The sequence below is a fragment of the Eptatretus burgeri genome, chromosome 8 (assembly GCF_056783735.1).
Source record: "Eptatretus burgeri isolate ZD-2024b chromosome 8, Ebu_testis_v1, whole genome shotgun sequence".
NCBI classification, from domain to species: Eukaryota; Metazoa; Chordata; class Myxini; order Myxiniformes; family Myxinidae; genus Eptatretus; species Eptatretus burgeri.
The window spans coordinates 74,506,432-74,528,761 of record NC_140968.1 but is presented as its reverse complement, the minus strand read 5'-3'; the positions used below and the strand labels follow the sequence as shown (position 1 = coordinate 74,528,761).

At 38.7% G+C, this 22,330-nt stretch overlaps 2 protein-coding genes across 8 annotated transcripts in view; one reads left to right on the top strand and one right to left on the bottom strand.

Moving 5' to 3' along the window:
* LOC147022058 (vimentin-like) overlaps positions 1-19,295 on the top strand; it is a 51,041-nt gene extending 31,746 nt beyond the window's left edge. The window contains exons 9-10 of one of the 2 annotated variants that reach the window (XM_085892621.1): positions 10,552-10,593; positions 18,914-19,295. In XM_085892621.1, coding sequence (XP_085748747.1) covers positions 10,552-10,593; positions 18,914-18,949 — 78 coding nt within the window. In that variant the 3' untranslated portion in view covers positions 18,950-19,295. The remainder of the gene's footprint in view (positions 1-10,551; positions 10,594-18,913) is intronic. The other variant, XM_085892622.1, reaches the window with a different exon arrangement.
* ESYT2 (extended synaptotagmin 2) overlaps positions 18,515-22,330 on the bottom strand; it is a 100,869-nt gene continuing 97,053 nt past the window's right edge. For all 6 annotated transcript variants that reach the window (XM_085892614.1, XM_085892618.1, XM_085892619.1 and 3 more), the window contains one exon: positions 18,515-20,592. In XM_085892614.1, the coding sequence (XP_085748740.1) occupies positions 20,550-20,592 (43 nt within the window). In that variant the 3' untranslated portion in view covers positions 18,515-20,549. The remainder of the gene's footprint in view (positions 20,593-22,330) is intronic.

The following is a 22,330-nucleotide window of genomic DNA, read 5'->3' as shown; positions in this document are numbered from 1 at the left end:
AAGTATTTTTTCTCTAGAGTTAATCAAATTGATTTTTTTTTCCACTTGTCTTAAACTTAAAGGAAGATTGATTAAGCTTAAACAGGATTTTAAAAATATTGATATCTATACAAGCAGATAGCCCCGTTCCATCGGGCTGTTGAAGGGAATTGATTCCCAATGGAGTGCGGAATATTTAGGGAGTTTGCTGGGAAAGTCCTTTGACAGCATAATAGTCACGAATTGTTAAGACTGCTAAGGTTTATTGGTGAAGTAAATCAATGAAAAGGTAACTATACGTTGGACAGAATTGACTGAATAGTTTGTGGTTATATTGCATTTTACTTCTGGTAGGTGTGCAAACCAGCGACTCAGTCTATGCACCACCTGTGTGCACAACGTAGACACCAAAATACACGCAACTCACTTCCGCTTCCGGTTTTGAGCAGCGAGAGGTCTCCTTTGGGACTCCCTGCTGACGTTCTCAAAGCTAAGTTTCCGGTTGTTATTTGTCCCGTTTTAACTGTTTAATTTTCTCACCTACATGTTACTGTGTGTTGCTAGTTCGGTTTTGTTTCAAAAATCGTGCTATTTTGTGAGTATTTTTGTCGACGTTCTTACCTGTGCTTGAGGCCTAGGCGTAGGCTTGAGGCCTACCGGTTCCACTCGGTGTTCGATCGTTTTTTTTTTTTGTTGTTTGTTTTTTCTCCCCATTACCTTCATTTTCTATCCTCCCCATTACCTTCAATTTTGATCCTCCCCACTTTCCAAACATCCCCCATTCTCCCAACTAATCTCTTTCTTATCTCAAAAAAATAAAAAAAAAAAAAAAAAAACCTACAACAACAACACGCTCACCTTCTCCCGATTCTGCTTCTTCTTCTTCCTCTTAACTTCCTCCTCGTCTTCTTCCTCGATTTTTTTTTTATTACACTTCCATGACCTAATCTGTTGAACTCTCTCATATATTAATATTAACAACAAAAAAAAAATATATATATATATATATATATATATATATATATATATATATATATATATATATATATATATATATATATATATATATATATATTTATATATATATATATATATATATATATATATATACACCCAACAAACAACAACAACATGCTCACCTTTTCCCCTTCTCCCGATTCTGCTTCTTCTTCCTCTTAACTTCCTCCTCGTCTTCTTCCTCGATTTTTTTTTTCTTTACACTTCCATGACCTAATCTGTTGAACTCTCTCATACATTATTTTTAACAACAAAAACGATCTTATAATGCTTCATCTTCCTCTCTCACACATGTGGTACTCTTTACTGTTTCACAATGCACTACTCTTCTGCTATTTTAACAGACTGCTCTCATTTCGACCTCTCCTTCATTCCTTGCCTAAAAAATCCAACTATTACAGCGCTTCTTCTCTCCATGCTCTGAATTCGCCTTCATTGCACCCATCAAGAATTGTGTGAAATCGCATCTCTGACCTAAAACTTTTAAAAACCACAGTTTGCCATGGATGCTCGCTTTCCATCAAACATTCTTTTTTTCCAACTTCAGTGCCAACTCACCCCCCTCACCCCTCACTCTCACTCTCAAAGCAACCATCCCACTCTTCTCCCTCCAAGCCTCCCTCTCACCTCTCTCAAAAATTCCCCCCTCACCTTTCTCCCACCTTTCATCCCCCTCACTCTTCCTTCTCAAAGTTGCCCCCCTCTCATCCACCAACCTGCCTCCCTCCACTACCCTCTCACCTCCATCTCTTCACTCCACCTCCTCAAATCCTCAACTGCCTTCTTCCTTGTCTCTTGTCCCCCTCTCCCCCAGCACCACAGAGCCTTTTCTCCTCATTCGGCCCCCTCCCCTCGCTGTTCTGCAATACCCCACACTCCTTCAGCAACCCTCCTTACCTGCCCCCCTCGTCCCTTGTCCTACCCTCCCCTCCCCCTCCACCTCCTGCACCCAAAGCCTCCTCCCCTTCCTCTTCATTAAAAGTGTGGACCTCAAATATCCGGGGCCTTCGCTCAAACCTTTCAGATCTTTCCATACAGGTTGCCACTGACAAACCAGACATTATCTGCCTAACAGAAACTTTCCTCTCCCAAGACGTGTCTGACTCCCAAGTATCTCTCCCTGGCTACTCCCTCTTACGGTATGACAGACCTGAGCCTCGTCCTGGTGGAGGTGTTGCTCTCTTCATCAAAGACTCTATTCCTCACTCTCCATGCACTGCTCTCACTCCCCCACACCCCCAGGAATACCTCTGGCTTCGGCTTCCCCTCCACTCCCACCTCATGTTTATATGTGTACTGTACCGTCCACCGAACACTGATGACTCCATCTACATCTCACTATCCGAAAACATGGAGCATCTTCTATCTTCTCATCCAAACTCTCTCTTCCTCTTATGTGGTGACTTCAATTGTCATCACGCCAGTTGGCTAGGTGTGGGTACCTCTCTCACCTGCCATGGCACCTCAGCAAAAGCTTTCTGTGACTCATTGGGACTGACTCAATCGGTCAACTTCCCGACCCGGATCTCAACCAATGGTACTCCATCTCTTCTGGATCTGATTTTGACAAATTTCCCTGACAATATCTGCTGCTCTTCCTTCGCTCCAATTGGTTCTTCTGACCACGTCCTTGTTAAAGTGGACATCTCTCTGGCTGTTATCAGAGAACCACCTCACCGCCGTCGAGTCTGGCATTTCACTCAAGCCAACTGGCAGGGTCTCTGAGCAGCCATCAAACTTACAGACTGGTCTCCTATCACTACTTTCTCAAACATCAACTCATCCTGGGAATTCTTTCAAAGAAACTTGCTCTCCCTCATGCACAGATTTATCCCTTCTCGTGTTCAGTTGTCTTACCCTTCCTCCCGCCCTTGGTTTACTGAAGCTTGTGGCGAGGCAGTTGTCCTGAAACAACTTGCCTTTGCCTCATGGAAAGCAAACCCAACTGAGGGCAATCTCAGTTCTTTCCACAAAGCTCGGAACAAGTGTGTATCTACCCTCAGGAGAGCCAGAAAACAACATCTTTCTCATCTCAAGTCTGAACTCTCAAACCTCTCTCCCTCCTCAAAATCCTGGTGGCGTTTAATCAAATCTGTTTCTGGTGTATGTTCCCCCTCCATCCCCTCCCTTACCTCAAATGGCCGCACTGCTGATTCCACACGTGATAAAGCTGAATGTCTAAACTCGGTGTTTGCAGCTAAATCTTGTGTCCTAAACCCATCACTATCTCTACCCACTTTACCCAGTCGCACCCAACTGTCCCTGGACTCTGTATCCTTTTCTCTTGACAAGGTGGAGAGCTTGCTTTCAAACCTCGAGTCAGATTCTGCAACCGGTCCAGACGGCATCAGCCCACGTGTCCTCAAAGCCTGCTCTTCTGCTCTTGCTCACCCTCTCTCTGTTCTATTTACCCTCTCATTTGCCCAAGGTCATCTGCCATCTGCTTGGAAATCTGCTAACATCACTGCCCTGCATAAAAAAGGTGCAAAAACAGATCCCTATAACTACAGACCAATCAGCCTTCTCCCAATCATCAGCAAGGTGATGGAATCCATCATCGCCTCAGATATGAAATCCTTCCTCTTCTCCAATGGCTTGATTTCCAATCATCAATTTGGTTTCAGACCAGGTCACTCTACCCTGGATATGCTGCTTCTGCTCTCCCATCAATGGATGGAGGTCCTCAATGCAAGACAGGAAATCCGAGCCGTATCCCTGGACATATCACGTGCTTTTGACACAGTCTGGCACCCTGCCCTACTCACCAAACTCTCTTCCCATGGTATTCAAGGCCATCTCCACTCATGGCTCGCAGACTTCCTCTCCTGTCGCAGTCAACGTGTGGCCCTAAATGGAGTTCTTTCATCCCCTCTTCCTGTGCAGGCTGGAGTTCCTCAAGGTAGCGTTCTGGGCCCTGTTCTTTTTCTGGTTTTCATCAATGATCTCTCGGACTCTCTGGAAAATCCTCTATTTCTCTTTGCCGACGACTCCACCCTCTGCCGTACCATCTGTCATCCCTCAGACCGGCAAGCAGCAGCTTCTTCACTCACTGCAGATCTGGATAAAATCACAAACTGGTCCAACACGTGGAACATGTCTTTCAATCCAGACAAATCTCACACTCTCACTATGTCTCTTCGAAAGGACCGTTTACAAAACCCCCCATCCACTTTCTCAACAATCCTCTGGAAGAAGTCTTTTCTTTCAAGCTTCTAGGTCTCACTATCTGCTATGACCTTTCCTGGGAAAGTCACATTTCCAACCTCGCCTCAAAAGCCAGTCGCCGACTGGGAATCCTCCGTCGTGCTAAGTCCTTCCTCGGCCCTCTTGAGCTCCTGACCACTTACAAAGCTTTTGTCCGTAGCCTGATGGAGTACTGCTCTCCCCTCTGGGCTGGTGCTCCTGCCTCCCACCTTTCTCGGCTTCACGCTGTCGAAACCAGGGCATTTAAGATCATCGGCATCTCCCGCAATGAAGTTGAGTCTTTGGGCCTCTCACTCAATCACCGCAGGTTGGTCGGTGGTCTTTCTGTCTTCTACCGACTCCTCTCCAGCCTTGCCCCCCTGCTCTCTCTGCGATTTGTCCCCACCACATTTCCACAGGGCGCTCAAGGTCCGCCAACAACCCCCTTCTGGTAAAACTACCAAAATCACGAATCACTGCTCATCTTCACTCTTTCATTCCTCTTTTTCCCGCCTTTGGAATAAACTTCCTCACTCTATTCTTTCCCATTCTTCCCTCCAGGCTTTCAAAACAGCTGTTCACCACCACCTCTTATCTTCCCCCATCCAAATCCTCGATCTTTTCTACCCCCGATAATCCACCCAAGCCCACTTCCTTCATTTCTCCTACTTTCCTTCCTGAAAGTCCCTGAAATGTCCATCTTCTCTTCGCCATGTTCCCCGTCCCATCCCCATCCCTCTCCCTTCCACAGTTCACCTAATGTGTCTGTTCCCCACTGTTTTGTCCCTTCCACTCCCGCCCCTCTTGTCTCATGCCTCCTTGCTGTGAGTTGTGTGTTAGCTCTCATACGAGCCACGACCAAGGTATATTAAAAAAAAAAAAAAAAAACTCGAAATTGTGTGAATATCGATATTTGTAAACCTCATGCACTGTCTGGACACAAGAGCTTTTAAACGAGGTATCATTCAGCGATGTACGTGCTGTGGTGATGATGTTTACCCCGTTCAAACACAATTATGCAACTTGCAGTTATATACAGTAGGTATACCAGAATATAAGACCCATCGCTTCGCTAACGGAAATACGAATCTTTGCTGTGATGGCTAATCAATAAGGCAAGAAGAAAAGGGATTCTGAATGCAGGAATAACCAGCGTCGCAAGTTGGCGTTTACAGTTTCACCATGTGTACCGATATACTGTTGCGGGGCCGGGTATCGGTGGCGAGCACGACCGCTAGAGGGAGCAGTAGAGTCGGCTCCACTGAACACACCGGAATTTAGGTCGTGACCCTCGGATACGTCCGAAAGGCACGGTCCCTTACAGGACCATGAATCGCCGATAATTCGACCGTGTGGGGTAGGGTTAATTGCCAAACTTCAATATACCTAATTACCTACTCGGCAAAGCCACCGGGGAATTCACACCCTCGACAGACTTAGAGCGGGACGAGCCGTTACCATGCCCGAACCATGTGTAACCCGAGCGGATGGTTACTGAGGCCCGTTGGTCCAAATTAACAATTTACTGCCTCGCTATTTCTCAACATGCACCGTGATAAGCCAATAAAAGAAATGACAGGGATGGAGCTGGGACATTCAACAATAGGGAAATTTATTACAATAATAACCGGGGCGGGAAGCACGTAAGGGCAGAGTTATCCGATTATCAGGCAGGCAATATACAGTGAGCAAAAGCACTTAATTCTACTTAAGAGGCAGGGCCCACACACAGACACACACCCAAAAGAAACGGACCCCGTCGGGTCTTTATTTAAGGCTTCCAGCTCGAGGAAAGATGAGCTGGAGGCCAGGTGCGGTCTTCGACGATCTCGCTCAGTGGCGGGACTCAAACCCACAGCTTTCACGTGGCGTCAAGGACGAAGGCACCAGGAGTGGAGCGGCAGACGTCAGCACGATCCTGATGGCAAAAACAAGCGAGGAGGCAGCAAGGCAGGCGAAGCAAGTGATTTTCCTCAGGCTCCGACGCCAACACGAACATGAACACGAACACTCCTCCAAAGGGAGGCTGGTCTTTTTATCCGCTCCCTGAGCGGGGCGGAGCCTCGGTGTCGGACGCTCTGTGCGTGCTTGGTTGGACAGGGATCAGGTGTGTTGACGCGCTGTGAAAACTCCAACTGAACAGGAAGGGGAGTCTGGCAAAGCGCGAGTTCAGTGGAGGAGTTGTGAATGGGAATGGCAGGGTGGTTGGTTTGTCGGATCTAAGGATTTAAAGACCTGGCTATAAAACAAATTCTCAGTGCACGTACACTTAATTACGCATTAAACAAGGGACGGGATCCTAACTAGAAACACGTACTTACCGATATAACTGATCTATAAGGACTCTGGCTGTTGTGTGCGATGGGTTCCAGATTCGTAACAGTACCCCCTCCCCTTTTTACTGACTCGTCCCGAGTCATTGAATTTTCGTGTGACCAGCATGTGTAAATTCTCCCCAGTACGATTTACCTACGGATTCCTGAGTGCGACATTTTTTCATCCATGTCCCAAAAATAAATAACCTAGTGCACTGCGTAACTAAACTATCAGACTCAGACGGACAACTTAAATACATTGCCGGCGCGAAGACAGACACATAGGTGGGTTGCAAAACTTATTTACAATTTTAACTAATATTGCACTAACCATGGCCCAGGACCTGTGATCTGTGAAGAAAAAGGCACAATAATGTTAACAGTTTGTGTGGGTGAGTGCACAGCAGCTGAAGGTCAGTCGTCCTCAGTGCCTGCTCAAAAGGTCCCCCTTGGGTGTTCCTTTCAGTGAACCTTCTTCCTTGTTCCTTTCATATCCCAGCTGCTGGAGGCAACTCACCCTAACACGGCAGGCCATTTCCCTCCTGCCGTACTCTAACTACGGCACCCCCGGGCCCTGAGGCTGTCTCCGAGCCTACCTGCTCCCTATGAATGCGGGGGTTGCCCTTCCTGGCATTGCCACCCTCCGAAGCCCACATGGCATTTTGATTTTCCGGGTCCCGTTCCGTGGGTCGCCCGTGCCCACTACACTATCCCGGTCCCTTGGCCTACTCTGGCTGACTAGTCCGGTGCCCGGGGTGCCCTCCACTCAATACTCACCTTTCGACAGCCACGCTCCCAGCCGGTCAATGGACTCTTGCACCCCTCCAAATGTGTTTCGTGCCTTCATACACCACCAACACAGAATGGCCTCCTTTTGGTAAATTTAACTAACCCACTAACTAACATTACACTGACCCCAGGATCACTTGGGTGGGATTCACTCCTCCCCCCACTCATTCATTCGCACCATGCATTCTACATTCACTCAATTCACACATGTGGGCCCGCTGACCTACGCTCACTCATTGTACAAAAAATTTATTTATTTTTTATTTAAATTTACCACACTTCACTCAACACTGCCATTCTGCAAACTAATTTCCCCGAACTAACTCGTGCTCCCAGTCATACCTTACACTAATGCACGTTCATTTTAACTCCACTGCGAAGCTATGTCCCCACTACATTCCATGTCCGTCAATGTCTCCCAAATCCATTCTAAATCTAAATCTACTTTCCCACAAACTAGTCCACGGGCCCCATGGAGGACGGCTCATGCCCCCATGAGGCCGGTATCACCAAGCTAAACCCATCCTGTTAACTAATGCTCCTATGCCCAAGCAGGATGCTTACCACATCCTACGGGGCCGTGTACTTGAAGCGAGGCTTTCAAAAAAAAAATTGTACCGCCAAGGCGGCGGTCTGCGACTCGCTCGTTCGTCCCTTCCATCGGGCGATACATGCAGCCTTATCATCGCCCTGTGCATCACAACGAACGCTCGCTTTCGGGGAATCTGCCATGCGAACCAACGTGCGCCGCTCGCCCGTAACTCTCGCCACGAGGTCCCCGGTGACGTCACTCGCACACCGAACCTTTGCGGTTTCCCGTGCAGGCCAGCCCGAGCATATCGTCCGGGGGACTTGCTCCACGCGCTCCGCAAACAGGACAAGCGGCGTGCAGCACGTGGAGTTCCACACACGTGCTCGCATGTGGACCCATCCGTTCCAAATTCGTACAACACTAGCCTACATTTTAACCGTTCGCAAGGTCTTCTTGTCCCAAACGCGGAGAGTTTCCGCACCGGATTCCCTCCACTTAGACACGCACGCGAAGGCGTTCGCAAAATGCCGAACTGGCCTCGCACGCGGCATCTCGCGGGACCGGCGCGGTTACCAAAATAGCTCTACATGGCCTATTAGGCTCACCATTCATGTCTCCCATCTCGATTGGTCCATGTACCATTCCCATGCATGCACTCACGCATGCCATGTTACTCACACCATTCTTACCTTCAGGCACACATATCAACACACACTCCAGGACAATCACATCGGGGATTCAGTTAACACAAGGGGTCCCGGGATCTCTACCCCCCCACCCAAACTCTGCACGGGCCCCTCCACATCATGCACCCGCTCGACCTTGCGCGGCCCGACTAGACTCACCTGGTCGCAATCCACTTCGAAGGAGCATACCGTCTCCCCCTGTTTCTGAGGGAGGTTAATCCAATGCTCACATTGGGTCCCATCACATTCCACCAGCTCGACCCCATTGTCCCCTCCTATCTATCTCTACCTGTGTGTGCTCATCTTTAGTTTCATGTAGTTTCTCCTCTTCTTCTTCTTCTTCTTCTTCTTCCGGCTGCTCCCGTTAGGGGTCCCAATATCCCTGATCCGAATCCCGTTAATTTCGTGGAGGCGGAGGGGTTCGAATCCCGCTCCTGAACACCAATTGTTGTGGGGCCGGGTATTGGTGATGAGCACGACCACTAGAGGGAGCACTGGAGTCGGCTCCATCAAACACACCGGAATTTAGGTCGTGACCCTCGGATAAGTCCGAAAGGCACGGGTCCCTTACAGGACCATGAATCACCAATAATTCGACCACGTGAGATAGGGTTAATTGCCAAACTTCAATATACCTAAGTACCCACGCGGCAAAGCTACCGGGGAATTTGCACCCTCGACTACCTCAAGCGGGACGAGCCGTTACCGTGCCCGAACCGTGTGAAACCCGAGCGGATGGTTACCGAGGCCCGTCGGTCCAAATTAACAATTTACTGCCTCGCTATTTCTCAACACGCACCGTGTTAAGCCAACAACATAAATGACAGGGAACGAGCTGGGACATTCAACAATAGGGAAATTTAACGCAATAATAATCGGGCCGGGAAGCACGTAAGGGCAGAGTTATCTGAATATCAGGCAGGCAATATACAGTGAGCAAAAGCACTTAACAATTCTACTTAAGAGATGGGGCCCACACACAGACACACAACCAAAAGAAACGGACCCCGTCTGGTCTTTATTGAAGGCTTCCAGCTCGAGGAAAGGTGAGCTGGAGGCCAGGGCCTGTGCTTGGACCTATCCGCCTCATGCGGTCTTTGACGATCTGGCTCAGTGGCGGGACTCAAACCCGCAGCTTTCACGTGTCGTCAAGGATGAAGGCACCAGGATTGGAGCGGAAGACGCCAGCACGATCCTGACGGCAAAAACAAGCGAGGAGGCAGGCGAAGCAAGTGATTCTCCTCAGGCTCACTGAACAGCAAGAGGAGCCTGGTAAAGCATGAGTTCAGTGGAGGAGTTGTGAATGGGAATGGCAGGGTGGTTGGTTTGTCGGATCTAAGGATCTAAAGACCTGATTAAAAAACAACCAGGCTCAGATGCCAACACGAACACTCCTCCAAAGGGAGCAGGTCTTTTTATCCGCTCCCTGAGCGGGGCAGAGCCTCGGTGTCGGACGCTCTGTGCGCACTTGGTTGGACAGGGATCAGGTGTGTTGATGCGCTGTTGGCTCCTGATTGGACAGGGATCAGGTGTGTTGACGTGCTGTGAAAACTCCAACTGAACAGCAAGAGGAGCCTGGTAAAGCACGAGTTCAGTGGAGGAGTTGTGAATGGGAATGGCAGGGTGGTTGGTTTGTCGGATCTAAGGATCTAAAGACCTGACTAAAAAACAAATTCGCAGTGCACGACACTTAATTACCCATTAAACAAGGGACGGGACCCTAACTAGAAACACGTACTTACCGATATAACTGATCTATAAGGACTCTGGCTGTTGTGTGCGATGGGTTCCAGATTCGTAACAATACCCCCCTCCCCCCCCCCACCCAAAGAAATAATTTTAAACAATTTTTTTTTTCATTACAAACCTTACTGGAAGTTCCCTGAATCCACCGTAGTTCGATTTATTGAAATCCGTGAACCCGTTCTCAAGCTATAACATGGCAGACAAACAGACAGGCTAAAAAATTATATATAAATATATATTTATATATGTATATATATATATATATATATAAAATAAATAATTGACCCCTCCCACACTCCTCTAGCCGAAGAAGCTGCGTAAAGCAACCCAAGAAGATCGACACAAGGTAAGCGCTACGCTGTTTCGGACCCTTCCCAGAGTTCCTCAACAACTATAAAGACATTCACACACAATACACACATGAGAATCCCAATGCTATGCACCCCCTCAGCTGCTGGACCGGTTTCATCACTTATTGGCGAATCATCAGCGATAGCATGGACAGAAATGCATACCAACGAGGCTCCCAAGCATGTACCACATGCAAATGTCAAAAGCAGTCAATATATAAATAAAGACCCACCCACATCTCTCACCTGTGAATGGAGGCAATAGCCAATTTGCTCTCACCTAATCAACTCAACCCAGGTGGCTAGGAATATATAAAAAAAATTGACCCCGCTGCACTCCTCCAACTGAAGAAGCTGCGTAAAGCAACACAAGGTAAGCGTAGCGTTGACCCCTCCCACTCTAAGCGTAGCGCTTACCTTGTGTAGGTCTTCTTGGGTTGCTTGATGCAGCTTATTCAGTTGGAGGAGTGTGGGAGGGGTCAATTTTTTTATATAGTCCTAGCCACCTGGGTTTAGTTGATTAGGTGAGAGTTAATTGGCTATTACCTCCATTCACAGGTGAGAGATGTTGGTGGGTTTTTCTTTTTATATCTATGCGTAATCATATATATATATATATATATATATATATATATATATATATATATATATATATATATATATATATATATATATATATATATATATATATATATATATATATATATATATATATATATGTATATATATATATACATATTGTTGCGGTATTCGCGCCCGCCGGCGTGCTGACGGCCACGTAACTCGAATCGCGGAACGTCGCCCACCGGACGGACAATCCAGTCGTGACCCTCTCGGACTAACGCCGGGAACCAGTCACGGGTGGACCTTTCGGTCTCACCGCGATCGAGCCAATCAGCCCCCGCGTGGGATAGGGTTGCTCGCCAAATTCGACCTACCTAAGTACCCACGCGGAGGGTAGACCGGGCGATCGCACCTCGCCGCAGGTCGACTTCGGACACGGGCCACTTAAGCGACCCATTCCGTACTATCAGAATAACCGAGCGGTGTTATCGTCGACCTCGACGGTTCGATTAATTATCGGGCGTATTCAGCCCACTACCAACCCTTTACGTGAAGCAAGATGGGGATTCAATAGAGGAAAAGACGAAGCGAAGCGGGAAACAGTTCAACACAAAGCACATTTATTCGCGGCACACGGGAGCACACATATACAATTCCACCAAATGCACACAGAAAAGACACAATGTAATTTACACATAAAGCAAATGTAAAAGCGAAAACACAATGCAGAGCTAATACCGACTACCGAGCACACGGCAACACTTATACAATTCTACTTCACAGACGGCGCCGACAACACATACCCAAAACCAAGGAAAAGAATACCCTCAAGGATGAGGCGGGCCTGAGGCCGAGACCGGGTCGCGCCTACCCGTCTGGTGATGAGACGCGGAGCGGCGATGGCGCCTCAACTCCGCGGGCCTCGCGGACAGTGTCTGGTAGGGGGTGGGAAAGGGGCCCCCTTGGTCGCACTATCTCAGCGCGGGGGGAAACAGGAGGGGGTTGCTGATGCTCGGGGTATAGAGGATTTTTATTATCCCGCGACGAGCGTCTCCACCTCGGCCAGGTCGCGCTGTCGGCCTCCCTGGGGTGCAGCTCCCGACGCGAGCACCCCCTCGTCTGGTGTCGCTGCCTTTCCACAGCTCCGTCCCCTCCGTTCCGACTCCAACGCACACGACGACCAGCTCCTTCTTGCCAACTCCACCGCCCGCGAAGTCTTGACTCTCTGTTTCCGACTCTCCTACTCTCCTACTCTCCGCCTCTGGACTCCCTGGACTGACAAACACGGTCCTTTTATCAGCCCCGTAGCTTCGCCCTCTCATCTTTGACCCCCTCCCTTCGACCTTTCACCTCGCTCCCCATTGGCCCGAGAAAAAGTGGGCGTGAAGGCTTTTTGATCCATAAATTTGCATATATCGATCGCCCTGGGGGCGGGGCCAATTCGCCCCTCGCTCACCGATTGGACGGCAAAAAGTGGGCGTGTGTCGTTTTTGATCCGTTTTTGAAGCACAAAATCCGTGATTTTGTGCACGCTGTTCGACGCGCGCCCTGCACGAGTCCAACACCGGTACCCACAGCGGGGCAAGAACGGAGGCGATGCGACGGTTGCGAGGTGTGACGGGAAGGTCGTGGCGGTTGTGGTGAAGCGGCGTTGTGGTGGTAACCATGGCGGTTGGTCCAAAATAAAGATAGCAAAAGAAAAACGGCTATCCTGAAGAGTCGCAGCACGCATAAATGACATGTATTCCCACTAGACAACGGGTTTGGGCCTAACTACACATGTACTTACCGAGATACCTCACCTAAGGGACCTGAATGGTGGTTTGCGAATTTGGTAACCACAACAATATATATATCATATGTATTATATATATATATATATATATATATATATATATATATATATATATATATATATATGTATATGTATTATATGTAGATGTATTATATATGTATATATATATATATATATATATATATATATATATATATATATATATATATATATATATATATATATATAATACATATATATATATATATATATATATATATATATATATATATATATATATATATATATATATATATATATATATATATATATATATATATATATATATATATATATATATATATATAATACATATATATATATATATATATATATATATATAATACATATATATATATATATATATATATATATATATATACATATATATATATATATATATATATATATATATATATATATATATATAATACATATATATATATATATATATATATATATATATATATATATATATATATATATATATATATATATATATATATATATATATATATATATATATATATATATATATATATAATACATATATATATATATATATATATATATATATATATATATATATATATATATATAATACATATATATATATAATACATATATATATATATATATATAATACATATATATAATACATATATATATATAATACATATATATATATATATATATAATACATATATATAATACATATATATATATATATATATAATATATATATATATATATATATATATATATAATACATATATATATATATATATATATATATATATATATATATATATATATATATATATATATATATATATATATATATATATATATATATATAATACATATATATATATATATATATATATATATATATATATATATATATATATATATATATATATATATATATATATATATATATATATATATATATATATATATATATATATATATATATATATATATATATATATATATATATATATATATATATATATATATATATATATATATATATATATAATACATATATATATATATATATATATATATATATATATATATATATATATAATACATATATATATATATAATACATATATATATATATATATATATATATATATATATATATATATATATATATATATATATATATATATATATATATATATATATATATATATATATATATATATATATATATATATATATATATATATATATATATATATATATATATATATATATATATATATATATATATATATATATATATATATATATATATATATATATATATATATATATATATATATATATATATATATATATATATATATATATATATATATATATATATATATATATATATATATATATATATATATATATATATATATATATATATATATATATATATATATATATATATATATATATATATATATATATATATATATATATATATATATATATATATATATATATATATATATATATATATATATATATATATATATATATATATATATATATATATATATATATATATATATATATATATATATATATATATATATATATATATATATATATATATATATATATATATATATATATATATATATATATATATATATATATATATATATATATATATATATATATATATATATATATATATATATATATATATATATATATAATACATATATATATATATATATATAATACATATATATATATATATATATATATATATATATATATATATATATATATATATACATATATATATATATATATAATACATATATATATATATATATATAATACATATATATATATAATACATATATATATATATATATATATATATATATATATATATATAATACATATATATATATATATATATATAATACATATATATATATATATATATATATAATACATATATATATATATATATAATACATATATTATATATATATATATATATATATATATATATATATATATATATATATATATATATATATATATATATATATATATATATATATATATATATATATATATATATATATATATATATATATATATATATATATATATATATATATATATATATATATATATATATATATATATATATATATATATATATATATATATATATATATATATATATATATATATATATATATATATATATATATATATATATATATATATATAATACATATTATATATATATATATATATATATATATATATATATATATATATATATATATATATATATATATATATATATATATATATATATATATATATATATATATATATATATATAATACATATATTATATATATATATATATATATATATATATATATATATATATATATATATATATATATTATATATATATATATATATATATATATATATATATAATATATATATATATATATATAAATGTATTATATATATATATATATGTATATAATATATGTATTATATATATAAATGTATTATATATATATATATATGTATATACATATATATATATATATATATATATATATATATATATATATATGTATTATATATATATATATATATGTATATAATATATGTATTATATATATATATATATATGTATATAATATATGTATTATATATATATATATATATATATATATATATATATATATATATAATATATATTATATATATATATATATATATATATATATATATATATATATATATATATATAATATATGTATTATATATATATATATATAAATAAAATATATATATATATATATATATATATATATATATATATATATATATATATATATATATAATATGTATATATATAATATATGTATTATATATATGTATTATATATATATATATATATAATATATGTATTATATATATAATACATGTATTATATATATATATATATGTATATATATATATATATAATATATGTATTATTTATATATATATATATTATATGTATTATATATAATATATGTATTATATATAATATATGTATATATATATATATATATATATATATATATATATATATATATATATATATATTATATATATATATATATAATATATGTATTATATATATATATATATAATATATGTATTATATATATATATATGTATTATATATGTATTATATATAATATATGTATTATATATATATATAATATATGTATTATATATATATATAATATATGTATTATATATATATATAATATATGTATTATATATATATAATATATGTATTATATATATATGTATTATATATATATGTATATATATATATAATATATGTATTATATATATATAATATATGTATTATATATATATATAATATATGTATTATATATATATATATATAATATATGTATTATATATGTATATATAATATATGTATTATATGTATTATATATATATATATGTATTATATATATATATATATAATATATGTATTATATATATATATATATAATATATGTATTATATATATATATATATAATATATGTATTATATATATATAATATATGTATTATATATATATAATATATGTATAATATATGTATTATATATATATAATATATGTATTATATATATATATATAATATATATCTAATATATGTATTATATATATATATATAATATATGTATTATATATATATATAATATATGTATTATATATATATATATATAATATATATATATATATAATATATATATATATATATACATATATATATATACATATACATACGTGCGTGCCCGTACGTGCAAAAAAATAAAAAACCTGGATTGGGGCATTGTTTCAATTATATCGGACCAACCGTATCATAAATGGCCATAACTTGGGAAGCAGCTGAAACGGATGAAGAAGAACGATATCAAACTTTGAAAAGGCACATACTCAGGTCCCAGCGTCAATTGTGACGTCATAAAAAAATAAAAAAACAGAGGAAGCATTGTGACGTCATAGCACCGTGTCCTGTCATTGGTTGACAGATAAATGGCCGTAACTTGGGAACCGCTTGTCCGATTAATATCAAACCTTGAAAAGGCACATCCACAGGGCCCCAGCAATATACCTGGCAAGTTTCAATTCAATCGGACCAGTGGTTGTCGAGAAACGGCGTTCGCAGATGCATACAGACACACACAGAGATTGCTGGAATGGTAAGCAGCTGAAACGGATGAAGAAGAACGATATCAAACTTTGAAAAGGCACATACTCAGGTCCCAGTGTCAATTGTGACATCATATGAAGAAAAAAAAAAAGAGGAAGCATTGTGACGTCATTCGTGATGTCATGGCACCGTGTCCTAGTGCGGGCCCGTTGGTGCGTGCCAGTATGTGCAGCTTCGTTCCTTCGCTCTCGTTAACGACGACTGGATTGGGGCATTGTTTCAATTTGATCGGACCAACTGTATCATAAATGGCCATAACTTGGGAAACACTCAGGTCCCCAGCGTCAATTGTGACGTCATATCAAACGAAGAAGAAAAATTGTGATGCCCCCCCTCTCTCACACCCCCCTCTCACACCCCTCTCTCGCCACCTCCTCTCAAATTGTGATGCCCCATCTCTCTCTCACCCCCCCTCTCTCCCGCTCCTCCTCTCCTGCCCCCCTCTCTTGCCCCCTCCTCTCTCGCCCCCTCTCTCGAATTGACGCCCCTCTCTTGCCCCTCTCTCCCCCCCTCCTCTCTCGCCCCTCTCTCCCTTTACTCTCTGCCCCCCCTCTCTCGCCCTCTCTATCCCCCTCCTCTCTCGGTCCTTTCTCTGTAAATGTATTCACAAATGTCTACCAAGCACAACAATTAATATCAAACCTTGAAGGCACATCCACGGGTCCCCGGCAATATTCCTGGCAAGTTTTTCAATCAGATCGGACCGTCGATCGTGCAAATATCAAACCTCAAAGGCACATCCGCGGGTCCCCGGCAATATTCCTGGCAAGTTTCAATCAGATCGGACCGGCGGTCGTCGAGAAACGGCGGTGGCAGACAGACAGACAGATTGCTGGAAATATTATACATATATATATATATATATATATATATATATATATATATATATATATATATATATATACATATATAAAATTGATAAACATGAACATGTCAAAGAAAAACTACAGAAAACACAAACGTAATGGAGATGGACTGTATCGTGCTACAGCGGATTATTCCATTCTCTTCCGCTGTTATTGCCACTGTATTCTGCTCGAGTCTCTTTCTCCTGTTAGAGTGGGTCCACTCGCATAAATGAGAATGTTTACAACAGTCAGCAAGCAATTCTTCTCCAATCAGATGAAGACTCTGCAACACATGGAAAAACATAAAACAGCAGTGCTCCTGCACATGCTCCAGAATGGTTCGCTTTTGATAGTAGAAGATTCTAAATCGAAGACAGGAGAAGGATGTTTGAAATATGCACGATGCACTTTATTCTGAAGAATTGGCCTGGGGGCATCTATTCATTGTACATGCAAAGTTGAAGTATTTGGAACAATGGAGAATGGATACATATATGAATATATCTTTGGCAGATTGGGGAGTACTGCACTGAATAGCGAGCATGCAAAATCTCCTTTTTATTTTGCATTCATCCTATCTCGTATCATCTTAACAAGAATTAAATTTGATTCACTGAAATACCAATATTGCTGAGATGGTGGTGCTGATTAAGACTATGTTGAGATAAAATTTGATATGTAAATGATTGTTGTTTGGAGGACTTATACTTTCTACTCAGATACCTCACATTTGCAGTCTTGGTATTTAATCATATCCCATTCCTTACACCCACCCATTATTTACAGATCATATCCGAGTCCACACAGAGAGGGAAGATGTGAGTGGAAGATCCAATCAAGTGGGTTGTACCATGCAGTACCCATATAAAGTACAAGTGCCTTTACCGGGCAAAGATTTAAGCATGCCCCATTTGCACATCAGACAGTGGAGTTTCATGTGGTTCAAACAACCCTGCACTGCAACCACCCCCTCAAACCCTCACCCAAGCAGCTCATTACCACCTGCTCACATATTTGCAACAACCTTTTGCAGTAACTTTTTAACAGCTTTTTATGTAACGACACAGTCATATTCCTCCCAAAAACAAAAGAATAGAAATTAGTTTTACACTTGAGCTTTGTCATGCATTTTGTGAGGTGAAATGAATAAAAGATTACTGGCATATTAGCAACTGTTGTGTAAAATACATGTGTATATATACAGTAAATATACATACACCGGATGATCCTCATCGCATTCCCATCTGAAACCCTGGCTCACGACATGGGGAAATCTAGGTTCAAATTCCTTTACCATTTGTGTTTGTCCATTGTTTACCAATGTCCTTGTAATTAATACCAAAGTACACCGACATCTACTAATGTATTTGACCTCCATGTGATTCATTTAGAAGCTCCATGACAAAAGGACTTGGATTCAAAGTGAAAAAGAACAAATGCAACAAAAAAGTAGAGTATAGCACCAGTCCCACTTTATAGTGCAGAAATATACACCCACATAATTATCTGTGAACATTTATTATGCCTGGGTGGAGAGCACAAACAGGGAGGCATGTCAGTGTTTCATATTCATTCTCATTCCTCACAAAAAGTTTACTTTTATATAATTTTGCTTACTCTACACCATGTTTATGCTCCTTTAGTACTTCGTCCGTATGAGGTTTGGTTCAAAACAGATTTCCAAATTACTGCATATAATTGAGAAAAGGAATTCATGAAATCAAATTTTCAGAACCCAATGTCCAGCAGAAAATATGAAACAATATTTTACAGACATGAAGCATTTGCAGCATTTTTCACAAAAAACAAATACCTTTGGTGTTATATGTAAACTCGTCAAGCTCTGGTATTTACACCTCTCACCAAAACATCCTCTCTCGTCAAGTGGAAGCAAAATTCATTAGGCTGGAAAGGACAGCGGTTTCAGTTTGTGGGCTTCATCAGTTTAAAGTATATATCAAAAGTTTATGATCTTGGCAAAGCAACTTAAATGCATCACAGCTGTAGTAACTTCAAAGTGACATGTTTGTAACACAAGCTTGAAGGATCGAGCCGATGTCGAGATTGGTAAATAGGGTGCTGTCCAATTTACTACGTGCAACAAGCTGGTTCAGATACGAACGAACGCACGCACTTCCAGCAAGCTTTATGAAGAACACCATGGCTGGGCCGAAGATAAGAGCAACACCTGGTGCAATTGGATTCCACAAGCATGATGCACATTTGGAGTGAAAACAATACACACACCATGGAAAGCACAACTCATGTCCAACCAAATACCAGACACAAAAACAGTGGATGGGCTATGTACCAAGACTGAAGGTTATTAAAAAAAAAACTTTAAGAACAACTTATAAAGCAACATAGCTATACATATATAGTTGAATAACTGTGGGAAGTTTGATAAACACTCTCTGGACGTCTATTTGCTCTTCAGAGTTTCAGCATCCACCATAAGGTCATACCTGTTGTGACAGGTAAATCGGGGGAAGTAGATATTATGCTTCAACAAAATACCTTTGTCATTTCATTGCATGTCATGAATGTAGTGATTATTTAAAGGCCTGCCAGCTGTGATTAGATTTCTGATAAAAGGTCGAGAGTAAAAATTGCTCGTCATGTTATTGACAAGTATAACTGCTCTTATAATGAAGGTGTTCAGAACAATGTTAAATGGATAGATGTGCCATCATCACGAATGGACAAAAGATTATCTACATATTCTAAATGCAAGAATGGCAATTTGTTTTGACCATACCAACCGTACCACCCCTTCCCCTCTTTGGTAGGCTTAGCATTTCCATTTTCACTATCATAAACTCCACTATTGGTATCATTTCACCAATACAATCACCACCTATCTCAAAACAAGTCAATATACTTTTAGGGTATAACTAGCTGTTTTGCCTGTGATTTATTCAAAAAGACCAATCCCCGAAAGGCTACATTTACAACAAAAAACTAAAGCCAAGTTGATGGTGCGCCATCGCAAATCCCTAAGCTACCCATCTAAAGCAAAGTTGAAAGATGACAAAGTTCCACCAGGATTGACACAAAATCAAATTTTGAATTAATTTTTTTCCCATTTTGACCCCTGTGACCCAAAGTCCCCAACCCCTGGGGCATGAACTGGGGGTCAAATCCAAAAATAAATTTCATGAGTCCCCCAATGTTCATTGCACATTCAAAGTTTCATTTTAAAATGTGCCCACAATTGCATTTTTGTTGGTATCTGACCTTTTGATCAGATACCCCAGGGGACAAGGCCAAAAAATGACGCTTCTCTTGCACCTTCTTGCCTTGTGGTGATCATAACTACCAAGTTTGGTGAATTTCTGCCCAACTGTTTTGGAGGAGATAGTGTGACGGACGGACAGACGGAGCTGATTACAATACCCCCCCACCCCACCGTTGTTTTCAAAAAGTGTGGGGATAACTCGCCCCATGCGATATGCTCAAATAAAACAGGTGAGCAAGCTCCACATTCAACTCCACAGTGGTCGTGCTGGAGTGCACTCACATCTTGATAATCATTTAAAATTCTGTTTATATGAAAGAAATATTGTAAAATAAAAGAACACTCATTGTCTTAATGTTTAATTTGTCTTTTTTTCATTTTGTTCCATTGAATGGCCAGGTGGTACAATGACGTTGGCATCTGTTAGTTTGACTCCAAAACAAACTTTCCAAACTAATTGAAGTACGTTCTGTATCTGTGCTTTGGGTCACATATATTTATTAACCTCCGCCATCTTCGAAGATGGATGGAGGTTACTGTTTTCACCCCTTTCTGTTTGTTTGTTTGTTTGTTTGTGAACAGTATTACAGAAAAACTCCTCGACGGATTTCGACGAAACTTGGTGGGAGGGTTAGGTATGGTCCAAGGATCATGCCATTAAATTTTGGACTTTATTTTAATTTTGGACTCCCCCCCCCCCCCCCGAAAAAAAAATTGTTAGAGAATTTTTTTTTTTGCATTTCTGCATGTTTTAAGTGATTTCCAACCCCCCCCCCAAAAAAAATTGTTACCTCCCCCCCCAAAAAAAATAGAGAATTTCTTTTGCATATCTACATGTTTTAAGTGATTTCCAACCCCCCCCCAAAAAAATTGTTACCCCCCTTCCCAAAAAATAATTTTTTTTTGCATTTCTACATGTTTTAAGTGATTTCCAACCCCCCCCCAAAAAAAATAATTGTTGGAGA